The sequence below is a fragment of the Astatotilapia calliptera genome, chromosome 15 (genome assembly GCF_900246225.1).
Source record: "Astatotilapia calliptera chromosome 15, fAstCal1.2, whole genome shotgun sequence".
Classification (NCBI taxonomy): Eukaryota; Metazoa; Chordata; class Actinopteri; order Cichliformes; family Cichlidae; genus Astatotilapia; species Astatotilapia calliptera.
Genome location: NC_039316.1, coordinates 30,042,536 through 30,058,953, shown reverse-complemented (window position 1 = coordinate 30,058,953; position 16,418 = coordinate 30,042,536). Strand labels below are relative to the sequence as shown.

Here is a 16,418-nt window from a genome sequence, read left to right as displayed (position 1 = left end):
TCCACATCATTTGGCTCTTACAGCCACAGTGAGGTTTTGTAATTGTAAAAATATATGTTACAATGTTATTGATATTAGGCACAATACACAAGAATAAAAAACAGGTCACAAAACTGGCCTCTTACAATATTTACAATAATTAAAAACTGTGTAAATAGACTTTATTTTATTTTTTTACATTAGGAATAGTAGCTTGTTCTCTAATTGCATAAGCCAGTTTATTCCACGTAAAAGATGCTCTAAATATCACAGTTTTTCAAAACGTTACTTTTGGCTTGAGGAATTACTATATTGCGCTTTTGTTAAAAATCATATATTTCATCTGGATACTGCAGCTGAGCAGAGAAAAAATGTGGTGTGTTTAACAGTGTTGCTTTCTTTATAAATAAAAGTAAGCCGTAGTGTAATTTAGCTTGTACTGGAAGCAAAAAAAGTTTATTATGCATTTGATCCAATACTGGTATAGCATGAACATCCTAACACTAATCTGGCTGCCTTACTCTGGACTAACTGAAGTCTGTTAAAGTCGGTCTTATTAGCTGCTGACACTTCTGTTTAGACCTATCACAGTCCTAATGCTGATATCCATGTTAAAACGTTTAATCTTTAATTATGATGGATCTCAATTTTGTAAATTTTTGAACGACATCTTATTGACTTTACCCACGACCAAATGGATTTAAAACTGAGGTCTAGATTTAGCACTACATATCTCTATTATAGCCCTAATCCCTAAACACCCTTAAAGGCCAAAAACTGCATATTCTAACACAAGTTAAGGATTTGGGATTAGGGCCATCATTGATAATTAGAGTAACAGTAAACTTACCAAATCATATGTTAGAAATGTAAAGGATGTTTTGTAAACAAATGTAAATAAATTTGTTTTTGTGGTAAATTTATTAAACAATTTTTTAGAGAAGTACTTCGGTTTAGAGGTACGTCAGGTGATTAAGGAACTTGGATGATATCCCAAATCTAAACCCTTACCACCAGGACTTAAAGAATATACTTAGGTAAGTTACTGAAACTGGACCACTTGAAATAAATATCTGGGTCTTCAAGTAGGTCAAATCAAACTACATATAATGTGTTGTTTCAAACTAGCTTGCTATGAGCTGCCTAATTTCATATAAAGTTCCCATTTCAAATGCAACTATACCATATAAAGGTCACCCAAACCAAAAATAGACATACAAAGACGTATTAATATTCTGGAATGAGTCTGCCCACCTGTAGAGATCTTCTAACAGTATGAAAATTGTTGAAATATATATATTTTTAAAATGCTCATCACCTTTTGCTTACATAGTCTCTCCCTATAACAGTCTTAATGAATTTTTGCTGCTACCCTGACAACTTGTCTCTAGGCTGGAAAATCAGTCGATCAATTTTTTTTTTGATTTGACAATGCACAATGACATGCTTTGAAAAAGACAATAGAAAAGAACATCAAGGAAAGATGAGATGGTAAAGAACTGATGCAAATGAAACATTTTCCATCATAAGAAATGAATGAAGCTAAATGAGATTTTGAGACAGGTTTGCTACTTTTGTTAGACTCTGGCACCCAAGGCATTTGGGAACGTCTTAAAATTAACTCTGTGCAATTCCCAACATCAGTGATAAGGGAACGGTTCATGAATATCCATTACGTAAGACCAAAAACAGTTTGTTGGAAATAAATCAAACAAAACAAGGTTAGGGAGAGGACGGGGGCAGGGAGGGGGTTACTATTTCAAACAGCTCTCCAAATTAACAGTAAATTACAATATTATGCACTATTAGGTTAACAGACCACTTTTGGGGGTTGTTACAGTGTGTATTTGAAATTTATGCTGATAACAACATAACCTGTCAACTTAAAAAATGTAATGAGACACTACAGCTATAAGACTCTGGTCAAAAACAACACAACAGCACAACGAGCACATTCAATCGGAGAGACAATTATTCTCTGAAAAGCAGTCTATTCAATGCACCAGTGTAAATACAGCTAAAGCATTGTGCTCCGGCAAGGGGACACCAGCAGCTGAGATTTCCCTCGACTTGCTCGGATAATTGCTTCGTCCATCCAAGACGTCTGGGATCTGATAGGAGATGTCTTATCATGACTTCCTCGCCTCTTCATGGCAGACAAATTGGGTCTACATGTTGGATTTATGTGCTATCTAGCTTCTCTGTCACCCTGGAAGTCTCCCGTCATTTGATATTGCACAGATCTTGTCCATTAAGCCCAAATCTAGCATTGTTTGTATTTTCTCCCAGTGCTTTTTCCCCTGGCAGGTTGGGTTGAGCTGTGATCTGTTCAGGTGGATCTATCAGATACTTAGCAGTAGCCAACCTAGAACTGCTTCTGCTCTAGCAATGCACTTAGTGACACCCCTGACCCTTTGTTTCCAAATCAGCAGTTTGCCTACAGCGCAGATCATTATGGTTCCACTTGGGAAAGCTGTCTGCAGCTGGAGCTCCAGGGTTATTATTAGGGGTGGTGTATCAGTTTTAAAAAAAATACCTAAATGATAAAAGCAGCAGCTACAACTGTGTGCACACCAAAAACCCTGTCAACCACTAAAACCACCTGCCTTATGGTTACATTTTTAAAGGACTCCCTTTTGTATGCTTGTCAGTCCTTTTATCCCTGCCTGGCAGCTGTCAGATTCATGTGTTTTTGGCCCCTGACTTCTTTATCTCAACAGGCTGAGTCTGGCAAATCAGCAACAGATTTTGCTTGATAGATGAGTTGGGATGAAACAGACATGCCTCGAAGTGCTAAAAGATTTTAAGGCCTAGACATCGATGCAATATTTGTACGTGCGTGTGTGTATACCATCTACATACAGGTGCTGTAAGTGTGTTTGCGGATAAGGAATGCAGGCACTCACACTGGAAGTAGAGCTCCTCATCTCCCTCCTGATCAGCTTTGCTGTACCCGCAGTGCCTGTATAAGCGGAAGACGAAGAGAGCAGCAGAATCAACTGATTGTGCAGAGGAAATAAATGCCCTAATTTACAAGAATTTTAATGCAAGACAAATCCCTCAAGAAACCCAGCTGAGCAGCAGGAGCTGTGAACCCAACAGCCTCAACTAGGAAAAGTAGCTCAAGCATCTAATCATGTAAGATATCCAATAATACATGCACTGTAAAGTACTTTTCAACACGTCTTGCAATATTAACGTGTTGAAGGTTCCCTTAAGCAAGTGATTTGCTGGACAAGGCTGGTCTTTGTGAAAAAAGGTGAATGACATAGGAAGATTAAATAAGCCACAAATGATGGACATGCACTTACTGTGGATGAAAATGCTCACGTATGTAGCAAAGCATGTCTCCTTTGTTTCTACTACATGTTTTAAGATTCGAGAATTTTTTTCTGTCTAAAGTGAAGTATTTTGGTTCGTCCGTCTCCAAATTCAAGGAAGACTTCTGATCTTTTTGACATGCTTTATCCAGAAATGGAGTATGCTACTCAGAAATGGTGTTAGATGGTCTTATTCACGTTATGTATGTTGTGAGTAGGTTTAAGTGGAAATTATTTGTCACACATACATAGTAGGACATATGTTGATGGGACATTCTGAGCCTTAGCAGTCTCATAAAGCTTGTATTGTTTGTTGCTTTTTTGAGACAAGAGATATTGAAGGAGCTTACACAGAACATCCCAAAGTAAAAGTACCAATTTATGTTGTGCACATGCCATGTTCAGCAGAATCCTGTGGAGACTTCACTACTTAACATTCCACATCCACATCATGTCTTTTATCCTGCCTTCCTTCTCTCTCCCTAACTGGGCACGGCAGATAGCTGCCCCTCTCTGAGCCTGGTTCTGCCGGAGGTTTCTTCCTGTTAAAAGGGAGTTTTTCCTTCCCACTGCCGCCAAAGGGCTTGCTCATTGGGGGTCATATGATCGCTTGAGGCGACTGTTGTTGTGATTTGGCGCTGTATAAATAAAATTGAATTGAATTGAATTGAATTAGCATTTAACAGCAAACCTCTTAGGCCTAGCGGTCAGGCTGCATTTCAGGCAACTACTAAAAAAATCAACACAATTTCCAAAACAACAGTTACAGCTCCAACACATAAACATTGGTACCTTTTAAATCAAGTTTCAGAGACTTGGAGGTAGGGACCTATGTTACTATCTGCTCCTCAAATAGTTCAAAATTTAAATAATTCATTAATTGCAACAACTCTATAATGATATTTTAGGTAGCATGTGGCAAAGACACAACTCTGAAGATGGTGTTTTATACAGTGACCTGAAGCAGCGATTATTTATGTATTTATTTTATTTTTTATGCTTTTTCTTATACAAGCAAAAGGAAAAAATAATTATGCTCTGTATCTTGTAAAACACATATTTCTAACAATGTGACTTACTCATCGGTATGTTTTCATATATTGTATATAGTTAAAATAATGACATATGACTCGACTGAAGATGTATGAACTAACTAACTTCATTAGTACTTAATAGTATGACCAACAAAGTTATAATAATTAAAAAAATATTTTAAAAAGAAACCTTTAGTTTTGCAAGCAATGGGGGATGCTCTCATGAATATCATTTAACGGTTTAATTCATTTGCATCACTAATGTGATGCACACAGAAAGGGTGATGTTACCACAGTCAGAGCTCACTTTATTAATGTCATGTAAAATCATGCTGATTCTACCTGTGAGCGCTGAGCCACTTTTTTTTTGACACAAAAAGCCCACCTTGGATTAGAATGCTCCGATTCTGATGAATCCATCATGAATCATGGATGAAATTCCACTTGTATAGATGAAAACAGATAAAATGTGTGAGGGAATGGTGATAATGACAGTGGACTGGGTGCTTTGTGATGGTGGAAAAAAACATCAGCACCATACTTCATTTTGCCCTCAGGATTTTTCATACACTCACACACAGGAATGCAGAGCCAAAGCTTTCTCATTGTTGAGTGCTTGTTTCATAATGGTACTGCAAAAAATAGCTTAAATTTTGTTTAGAGTGGAAAAAAAAGAAAAATGATGCCTCATAGCCCATTAGCACAGCATGCCACAAGATGACGGGTGGATGTGTGTGTATGCGTGTGCACTGTGTGTGCGTGCGTGAGTGAGTGACGACTCCACTGGCGTGGAGGTCTTGTGAGTGACAGAAAAGCTAATTGACAAGCGCAGACTCACAGGAGCGGAGAGTCAATGGGGCCCGCGAGAGCGTACCTTCTCCCGATGATGAAGCCAAACACCATGAACACCAGTATGATGGTCCCCGCCACGGCCACCACTGCAATGATGATGACGGGGTTCTGCTCACTAGAGACGATTGCAGCTGATGAAATGGACACACACACCAAAGAAAAACGGAAACACTTTGAGTGAACTTCAGCACATCAGACTACAATCTGCAGGACATTTGGTAATTGAGCCCATTGAGTAGCATGGAGATTGATAACGTGCCCCACCCCCCACCCTTTTCCTAACCTCTGAGAGAGTGGAAGAGGGACGTTTCTATTTTTGAGCTGTCCTTATACACACGGCTCTACTGTTTCAGAAAGTGGGCTTAATAGTCCCAGACGGCGACAGCGATGCCCTTCATCTCAAACAAAGACACATTCAGGTTGAATTGTTTCCCATGCACAGCTCTCACTGTGCTCAGACAGTTTGCACTGACAAACTGGTGAGTGCAATCGTAAAAAGAGGATACTTGTGCATTTCAGATCAAGTGGGTCCGCACTGTGTAAATACTGAGAAATGCAGTATCAGGAAAAAAGTGGAAGCTATAAAAAAATCTGTCATGTGCCTTTTGTCCAATCAAAAATCAATATTAGCAATCATCTATTTGGAGAAGAATTTTACTGTCATATTACACACTTGCAGGTTTTCCTCTGGAAGCTGTGGTTCACTGTCTCGGTCAAGGACATTATCACAACCATGCCTAGACTGCAAACTTCTAACCTTGATACAGGACACACTCGGCATGTGGTTATGAGTAATTAACGTGTCCTTTTATGCAGAAATGTTGGATGTAAAATGGGCAAGGGTGTAATTTTGGGTGAACAGGCTGGATGGTAGATCTCAAAACTAAAGAGAAATTAATGCAAGCAGAGGATTAAATGCGGAAAAAACTGAAACTTTGTTTTTGGGTACTTTTTAAAAAAAAGAAAACAAAAAGGAAAAGAAAAAAGAAGAAACAATTCAAGCTTTATTAATGCTAAAAAAAATAAAATAAATATTTACATACTCCAACATTTTGGGTTGCCAAGAAAATCCCTTTGGCAGTTACAGAAAGAGCAGTGTGCCTGCTTAATTACGGAAAACACGTTAAAGATCCAATATCCATTTATTGTGTTATTCCGTAACAACTCCTTCATTAAAGATTTATTCAAATTCATAACCGCTAATAACTTCCAAACTATTGCTGCTGCTGTTTAAAAAGCATATCATTTGTTCTTTAATATTATAGTAAATTTATAAATATCACAAAAAAAAAAAAAAGGGCATTAACAGTAACCCGGCAATGTTTCTATGTCAACAGAAGGGATTGCGACCTTACCTCGTGTATGTCTTTCACAAAATTGTATAACGCCAGACTTTCAATAACACACTTTAAAACTCAGGGCTGAGCTAATGTAATGTGTTTATCCTCTCGACACTACAGCAGTTTGTCCTTGTGCTTAGCGATTTTTCCCACGATGTGTTGTCAGCATAAAGTCAAAGCAATTTGTGTTTGCATTGCTTGAAAGCAACTAATTTCCCTGGGCTATTACTACAGTAGAAGGAAATATTAACAAGTTGTGCCTAAATATTTGAGTGGGGAAAACTGTGTTACAGCCACAGAGTCCCATCTTATAAAGCTCACGCTGAATATTTTCGTCATTAGGTGTTTTGAAATAGGTTTGTTCGACACACCCAAAACATCTTTTTTGACTCTAATAGGGATCTCAGACTTAATCAGAGAAAATCATAAACTCACCATGAAACTAGAGATTAAAGGGTGCTGGGGGTCATTTTTACTATAGAATTCCATACAATCTGTATAACATTACCAAAACAAAAAGACAGGAGTTGCCCCCTGCTGGCCGTTAGAGAGAATGCAGGTTTCACACACTTCCGTAGCGCCTTCACTTCAGACTGAAAATCTATCTTTTGTTTACAGTTAGTGCACTGCTGTGGCCCAGCATCAGTTAAACTGGAGTCATACTGCTGCGCCTAACTAAACCACATACTGCTTCAGCCCACATGGATCGATGCTTAACCACAATTAAGTGTAAATTTATTAATTAATTATTTTTAATATTTGATTTTTTTTTTACCTTTGTTATACAGGAAAGGAGGGCTGACAGAGAAAGAATGTGGGTGACTGACACATGCTTAAACCCAGGCCTCTGCAGTAATTGTTGGTATGTAGGTCACCTAATCAACCAGGTGAGCTACTGTGGCACCCTATGTGGTTCATTTTGATCTAAAATAAAGTAATAAATTGTGCAAACCTAATTGCCATTTATCACATTCTTATATCACCCTATAAATGTTGCTAAAGTAACACAGAGAAGATGAGAGTCCTCATTGGTGAGGGCCCTAAAGCTAAATCTATGCTATCAGAATATGTAGTTTTTGTGTTTTTTATTGTATAATTGCTCTTCCAACTCTTGGCAATCAGGGAAAAATAGCCAGTGATACAAACATCACCAACTATTTAAATCAGGGGTGTCAAACTCAAATACACAGTGGGCCAAAATTCAAAACTGGAACAAAGTCGCAGGCTAACATTAATATTTATTGAAATATATTTATTCCTCCAGATATAAGAATGAATCTTTTCTTATGGACTCAAACACGTTTTGCTGAAAAACTGAATATGGAACAAGCAAAGCTTAATACTAAACAATATATATATTAGCTGTATAATACCAGTAGGCCAGCTCTAATAGTAATTTGGTATGGCTTCATGGGCCAAATGTAATTAGTCTGTGGGCCAAATTTGGCCCGCGGGCCAGAGTTTGACACCTATGATTTAAATTGTTTCCAAAAGGAAAAAAGTCATGTTTACTTGTCTCCAAAACATTGGTGTAGTCTTATAGTGAGGATTTATCCTTCAGGGTGAAAACTTCACCATAGCTTTATCATAATCGCAAACTCCACCACAACTTAACGTGATGTGCACCCCCCGATTAATGTACTAACTAACTAACTACGACATAAACAATCATAAACAAAGATTGGGGACCCAGGCAGGAAAAAAGTCCAAGCATTATATTTGTTTCAGTACATAAAATACCAGGACAAGACCATGACTAGGCCGCTTACATAAATTAGGTCATAGACTCTATAAAGATTCACTGCCTTGGAGTGTTAGTCCTTGTGATGACTTGATTAAGCAATGGGCAGTCTTACCAACTAGAAAAAAAAGTTATCAACTGCCAGAAAGTTTTATTCTAAGTTTTAAAGTCAGGTACTCTAAATTGCTACACTTGAGTATCGCAAAAAGTGAAATATGGTCAGCATTAATACTTCAGGAATATGGTGAAATCTAAGGAAGTTATAGAGGACAGGCTTTATTTCTACTTGCAATGATTATTACAACAATGCATAAAACTGTAAAGCATGGTGACAGAAACACTAAGCCCTACCTGTGGCCTCTTCCTTGGTGGTTATCTCTAGTCTAGGCCCAAAGGTGCCATATCCTGCTTCTGTGAAAGCCCTAATCTGGAACACATAGGCTGTGCTGGGCTTTAGGTTGTTCACCGTAGCTGATGTGGACTTTGACCTCACAGTAGAGTAAATCCGGTCCTTCTGATCCTGCACAGGAAAGAAAAAGGTAATTTTACCCATTTTATATAGTATAAGTTGTCTTTATTAGCATTTTGAAATGCTTTCACATTACTGCTGATGACATTTACATTCAAATTTACGTGAGTCACAACTTTTTAAAATGACAAAGTTAAGGCAAATGAAGCTTATTAATAAGAATAATCAGTGACTGAGTTATATCACTGTAGTTTTAGCCTGGCCTTTGTTACGACTTTCAGAATTTATGTCACGAAAATGGTGAACATCACATTTTTCTGATTGTAGATTCTAGAAGACAAAAAGTTCTAACTGAAATCATTATCTACCATTAGGCAGCATGCCTCGAGGAGAACATAAAGGCATCTGAAAATATCTTTTCCATCAAGGAATACATTTGGATTCACAGGCTGCACGCGCTGTGTGCTTTGCTGTTGATCTGTAAATGTTTTGCTCAGCAAAAGCCCAAATGGAATGCCAGGCTCTGTTACGGGTGCGGTCATTTCTTCCAACTTTCCACTTTTACAGCTGGGCAGACCACAGCCATAGTACGTGACACAGAAGACTGATTCGTCAGTGTACACAAGAGACTGCGGCCAGCAGGACTGACATCAGCGCTCTGCTACTCTGCCTTTGATTTGCTGGGTTAAATTCGCTTCGTTAAACCTCGCAGCAAAAAGCTGATGCGCTCAGACTTGAAACACAGTGAAACAGTAGCATAATCTATGCAGAACGGGAAAGGAGATAACAGTAACAGATTACTAATTCTAGCAGAGCAGCAGCCATGGATTGCGCGTGTGCTAACATGTGTGTGGGGGTGGCTGTGAAGGACTATAGCCTGATTAAAATCTTATGAGCATCTCATTCATTATTGCAATTATGAGACAAAGAAGGTACTTGCAGAATCTTGTGCATTCCACTCACAGCCACGTGCAAACAGAATGCAAAATGAGTTGGAGTGGGCAAAAAAAAGAAATGGTGCTTCGGGAAGAGACACAGACAAACAAATGTAGCGCAAACTTACTTTTTCATAATATTTGATCTCATATTCTGTGATGACACCGTTGGGTTGCTGGGGCTCCTGCCAGGAGAGGTGGACGCTGTGCTGCTGCACTCTCTCTTTGATGACCTCGCTGACCTGGGACGGAGCTGTTTAGAGAAGAACATGTCAATAAGTGCAGGGCAAACCCTCTCAGCATGCACAGGCATAAGGCCAGCCGCAAATGAGCCGCACCAGCTCCTCCACCAACACTCGCAGGCCCTCTGTACATGATGAATATTCACATGGACGCTTCTAAATGTTTACACCTCATGATCAAAATTTCAATTACACCACCAACAGCAGAAGGTGGCATTATTCCAGCCAGGAGAAAACCACGATTTGTAGCTTGTGAATGACAGTTTAGTTCAATTACTCCCAACATTTCTAGTGGAACAAGCAGACACTTACTATCCCTCATGACAGAGCTGTTCAGAAAGCCTCTCAGAGGGAGAGGGGTGTACCTGTAACCTCCTGACACCAGTCATATGCACACCAATTATCTCGGGCTCTTTGCATGACTTATTTTAAGTGTCTGGCTGTCACTTACTGCTGCTACATTTAGTTTTGCTAAACAGTGCACAGAGATTTTTTCAGTTGTTCATGCCAGTAACAAAGGATAAATGATACACACATATGTAGACAGATTTTAAGCTAACTTTTGGGCCGTGTATTTGCTGTACTCCTGCTCTTTCTATATAGTAATGCTGTGGCCTCATCTACAGCTATTGTCCTTCAGGTTTAAAATTCATAAAACCATAGCTCAAACCAGTCAGCTGAAATGTAGCATAAAAAACCGAAAGGGTTTGGGTCAGGTTTTGGAACCGTCATTTCATTAGATCTGTTGATGGGTAAAATATGCTGTGCAAGATGTATCAACACACGCTGACCACTTCACCTTTTCCTTGTCTGGTATTAAAGTGCAGTAGAATCAGCTTTTGAACAAAGTTTTCTGTAACGCCGAACGTCTTCTAGCTCAGCAGCTGTGTTTGCAGCTTCTCCTACAGCTTCCATTACCTTTACAGTACATCATTATCATCATTTTGATTATAATCACCGTAATTTTACAGCACTTTTCATAAAGACCCCAGTGAGGAAAAAAGAGGGCAAGCTTTTTGGATTAGCAAGCTTCACCCGGAGGAGATGATGCTTTCAAAAAATATGCTTTCTGCAAATCTGCACTCTAAACAGCCCCAAAATCCTTTCTGTAAACATACGGTAAAATCTTGATGACTCACACTCCTCTAGGGGCAAAACATATTAATTAACACATCTTTTCAAGTTTGAGAAAGCTGCCCTGGGGAAGATTTGAACTGTAAGGTAAAAGCCACCTGTCAAAAGCTGTGGTTGGATTTCTTTGCCTGGTCTTTAGATCAGCAACAAGCTTTGAAACGAAGGAAAAGTGTATGAATGAAGAACAAAGATACAAACTGAAATGTACTTATTGACTTAATTTTTTATTTATGTACAAATGTAACGAAAAACAACAACTGCCTTGCCTTTTGGCTGTTTGTAATATATAAAAAATGCGTAAACCCAGTAGAGACAGTCTCTTCCTGTGAACAAACAGAAGCTGCTAAGTGTCTCTGTCATGCTCAGTGACCCCATGGGAGTTGAACCTCTCTACCTTTAATACAGTCTGACCTTAGATTGTTTTAAGATGACCTGCCACTAATGACTCTTGGTGGATTAAAACCTCATTAGGCCTCATCAGCGCTCCTAACAGTAATGCACAAGACAGCAAACACCCGAGACCTTGTCAAAAACCTGCTGTTGTGACATGTTCCCTCATAATCCACCCAAAACAGAGAAACAATGTGTCTTTTCTCAGCACAGTTAGCCAGTCAAAGGGATGACTGAGCTCTCTCTTACAAGTCACAACAAGCAGTTACTGCTGCCTTGGCTGCTTTCTCTCCCCCCATTCCAATTCTGGTTCAGGTGTATAGGTCTAAAACTATGTTTCTTGCCTGTTTGATTCATCCCCAAGTGTTTTAAGTCTTTATTTTTGACATATTTCAAGTGCCTCTAATAGCGCTTATTTCTTTCTATGATATTTTGAAATGTAACACTATCTGTGACTTTTGTTTTACTTTTATGTTTAAATGCAATCAATAACAAAGAAAAAATGCAATTTGGAGAAATAAACTGGAAAATGAGCAATGATCCATGACTGTATTGCAGGTGGCATGCTGCTGTATGGCTTCCAAATATAGAGAAAACTTTTTGTTGGATGATAATACATCCATCACTCTACAGTGATAAAAATTGGAGAGGCAAAAGAATGTTATTCTTTTGAAAAGAATGTTAAAAGGTTGTTATTCCCTAAACCTCTGTCCAAAGACGTCAGACCTAATAACTCCCATGATACACTAGTTACACCACAGAGACCGGGTGTCTTAAATGTTTAAACTCTGTGCTTTGAATATCCTGAGATATCCTTTTGAGGTAAACTAAAAATAAATTGGAATCCCTTAATTCCCAGTGTTTATTACACAACTTCACTTGAACAGATGTGCTATTGCAGAGTTTCTTCACTCGTATTCTACAAGTTGGTTGGACTTATGAAATGTCAAAAGGTCAGGAAAGGTCAGGAAAATGGTGACAAGCTGGATCTAATTGGTTGCCTGCAAAGGATATCACCTATAAAGAGTCACATGTGACTCGGGTTAGGGTTAACCACAAATGACCTTATTAATACATACACTCTGCGCATTAATTCCTGTCCTAGTTACATCCATCATCAACACCCATTTGTGTGGATCTTTTTCGTCCATCGTTTGGTAGGAGGAGCTAAAATGGCTCTTTTGATGTTGAAGGTTGTCGACCCCTGGGATAGTTCAACCGTGTGCAAAACTCAGATTTGTTCCAAGGATAGACTGGGCCTCTCTTAATATCAGATGTTATTTACTTTCCCTCTTCTAAAGGGATATTCTCTAAAATGCACTTTTCCTTATGCAGCTTTATAATGGTTTTGGTTATGCAAACCAGGCTCTTGTCCGAGGGTACAAAATATGTAATATGTAACCAAAATATCAAACATGTGCTTAAGTTTTTAAAATATACAGTTCTTGCTGAGAGACAAAGCATTCTTCTCTTCTTCAACTGTGTACTTGTATGAGAGCTGTTATTCTCATGCAAAGGCAGTAATACTGCCTGATCTACAAAGTTAACATAAAGCATGATGAGCTACTTTCCCTCACAGCTTCTTCTCCCTCCAGTATGTGATGTGAGCTCAGGCACTAGATCTGCCCCATTTAGCCCTGTTGGCCTGTGGATGTATTAGCAATTGCTCAGGTCAAGCCCACCTCCTCCTTTACCCTTTCATGGGTGACAGAGAGCTGGGGCCTTATGTTTCCTGAGAGATCATGAGATCAGTGAACAGTATTAGCAAATGTGATGTTCCATGGGCTAAAGGTAATCATTCCACCAGGGTGATTTTCTGAATGATAAAAGAAGTCATTCTGCATTTCTCAGGGATATGAATCCAGACCACAGTTGAACGTTAATTCTAAAGGAAAAAAACATGTTCCTCGGGCTCTGTCTGCCTCCCCCGCGAATCAGTCAGGCGGCACTGTGTGACAGCCATTAATGACTGACTTGATGTCATGGAGACTCAAACCAGCCAGCCACTCTCACACTTTTAGCCTACCTGTGCTGCTTAGCACAGTGGAAAATTGTATAATTGTCATGCCAGTCTTAAAGAGACCATTTTGAAAAGCATTTGTGCATTTATTTTGCAATATTAGAAAATGTGTTAGTGACCCTGAACACCTTCTGAGAAGGTAACTGAACCAGAAGCCAGTCACCACCATGCTCTGAATTTGAATCATCTTATGAATACATTAGACATTGCATTTCTAATATCCTCTTCTTTCATTCCACTATCTAACTTTGAATCTGATGCAAAGAGCAGAGTGGAGGTAGTTCATTACATAAGCGTCTTTATCTGCCTCTATGCTTGCCTCATGGACCATAGCAGTCCTAAAAACTCATATATTAATTACTGCCATTTTCAAGATGTGCTTGTGTATCTTAACGCCTACGGCACCATCTGTGTTGAAATGCAAGAGATTGTTGGTGTTTAGCAGTGTTTAAAAGTTTACAGCAGGTTTTTCTTTTTTTTTAACTGGATATTCTAATGTTGTCTGAAGGGAAAAAGTATTTTCCTGATTCCACAGAAGACAGGGCAGCACGGTGGCACGGTGGTTAGCACTGTTGCCTCACAGCAAGAAGGTCCTGAGTTCAATTCCGCCATCAGGCCGGGGACTTTCTGTGTGGAGTTTGCATGTTCTCCCCGTGTTTGCGTGGGTTCCCTCCGGGTACTCCGGCTTCCTCCCACCGTCCAAAGACATGAGCTTGTGGGGATAGGTTAATTGGAAAATCCAAATTGTCACTAGGTGTGAATGTGCGAGTGAATGTGAGTGTGAATGGTTGTCTGTCTCTGTGTGTTAGCCCTGCGACAGACTGGCGACCTGTCCAGGGTGTACCCCGCCTTTCGCCCTATGACAGCTGGGATAGGCTCCAGCGCCCCCCGCGACCCTGAAAAGGATAAGCGGATGGATGGATGGATGGACTTTTTTTTTTTTTAACTTTGTGCACCAACTAATGCTAAATAAAAGCATTTACACATGGGTAAAGTTATTTTTTCATCCTTGAAATCTTAGGAATCAATGTGACATATACTTTAAAGTACAGTTCAGCAAACTCTATTCTCCAGCATGTCAAGTGTTTCACACATTGGCAGTAACTGATGCCTTTAACACAATATGTGGGTCTATTCAGTCTCCCTTTTCATCACTGCAGAAACAAATATTTACAGGGCAGCCTTGTTATTACACCAAAGGCTTTTTAACACTTCATCGTCAGCAGCCTGGGAACAAATAACCAGACACAGTTTGGTTCGACACTAACGAGGTATGACATAATCAAGATTAACTCTACTTTATGTTGTGACTCCCGTAACAGAGATAAAAGCGAGTGCCGTTACACATTAGCAGATAAAGAGAAACCAGCTTTTAAGAGCTGATGTTTGCAAATTATCAGAAATATGTCGATTACTTGTTATTGATACAAATCATTAATCTGAAATCGGATTACTGCACATTAAGATAAATGTTGGCTCTAGCTATTGCTTTACTGTGGCCAAAGTCATCACAATGCTGAGCTCAAATCACACATTTATTGAATATTGTTTGTAGGCTGTGTCAGAGAATAGTGATATATAATCTGAGGTGTGATTGGCTGGAGGGGATGCATTCTCTTTTCATTTATATGTCCCTTCCCTGAGTCGAATTCTTTTTTATCAGCAGTAGGGACAACATTGATCTCCACTGATTTTTTTAATGCAGCAACTTGAAAAAGTTAAGTTGGACTTAAAGTCCAAAGAGTAAGCTCATCAGAAACAGCCTGTCAGTGCTAAGCTCAGCTGAAGGAATGTTATTCTGATGTTAGTATGACATTCTTATTTTTACAAACTTACAACCAAAGCCAATTTATATGGACTCTCCATCAGTCTATTCTCAGTCTATTCTTAATTTGGACTTTTTAGACAAATCTTAAGTATTTGATTGGTTGACTTGTCTGACTTTTTCCCCTCTGTACTTAACTAACAGTCTTCAACATATCACTCAGTACAACTCATAGGTCTTCATGTGTTATTTTGTCTGTTTGTAACTAAACAAACTAAGATCAATCTGATCCCTATAAACAGTTAGCTGTTTATGAATATCTGTGGGTAAGTTAGTTTTTACCAGATGTCAACATACTAGTTAGAATGAGATAGGAGCCTTTTTTAAAAATATAGTGGAATTCTCCTTGAAGGTCAGAGCTAAACCTTCTGGTCAAGTTGTCTTCTTGGTTAAATCTGGCATCTGGCTGCACAAAAAATGGTTGCATCGATTGAGAATAGTACGCGGGTCACTGAAAGAGGGCCCCAATTTCTGCTGATCTGTTTTTCCATCAGCCTTCTGCCACTTGCTCCTGGCTGTGTCCTCTCCTGGTGGACAATGTCTGCCTCTTCCTGAGAAAAGTTCACAATTTGAATTTTGCCTAATTTCATGCGACCCCAGCTGATGACATCGTCAGCTGCCCAATGTTGTAATGTTGCAACTGCCTACAGACTTGCCCTGCTGTAGTACTTTCTACAGCGCCTCCATCTTACAACAAAACTCACTGCAGACGCAGTCCCTGGTGTGGCGTGGACAGCACCACCTCTGGTCCACCATAGGAGTCAGTTTCACCAGCTGCTGCCAAGTCACTTCTCCATAGACTAACTTATCAGATGATTTTCCTGTTTCTGTTTTTTGCAACTGCTTAGCATACACAAGACCACAGATAAACCACATAGTGGTGGAGTTAGAATACTCTACAGATTTAGGGGAGAATAATGTGGTTTAGAGGTAGTGCCAACAATAACTTCAGAAACTCAAGTTGAATGAATGGTATGCCAAAAAAGCCCACAAAAAACAAATGAAATCATCAGCATCTAAATCAAATCACACTGCTGAGCACCTTATTGATGTCTAAAGGTTAAATGGTAACTGGAATCTTTTATTCCATCTCATTATCCTAATTTCGGCTCCCTATCATCGATCATCTGGATTTTG

The 16,418-nt window shown here is 39.2% G+C and overlaps 1 protein-coding gene across 3 annotated transcripts in view; it reads right to left on the bottom strand.

Annotated features, from left to right (window-relative positions):
• Positions 1-16,418, bottom strand: part of epha7 (eph receptor A7) — an 83,739-nt gene that overhangs the window by 12,738 nt on the left and 54,583 nt on the right. For 2 of the 3 annotated variants that reach the window (XM_026143112.1, XM_026143113.1), the window contains exons 6-9: positions 9,799-9,923; positions 8,618-8,786; positions 5,172-5,316; positions 2,886-2,941 (exon numbers count right to left, since the gene is read on the bottom strand). In XM_026143112.1, coding sequence (XP_025998897.1) covers positions 2,886-2,941; positions 5,172-5,316; positions 8,618-8,786; positions 9,799-9,923 — 495 coding nt within the window. The remainder of the gene's footprint in view (positions 1-2,885; positions 2,942-5,171; positions 5,317-8,617; positions 8,787-9,798; positions 9,924-16,418) is intronic. The other variant, XM_026143114.1, reaches the window with a different exon arrangement.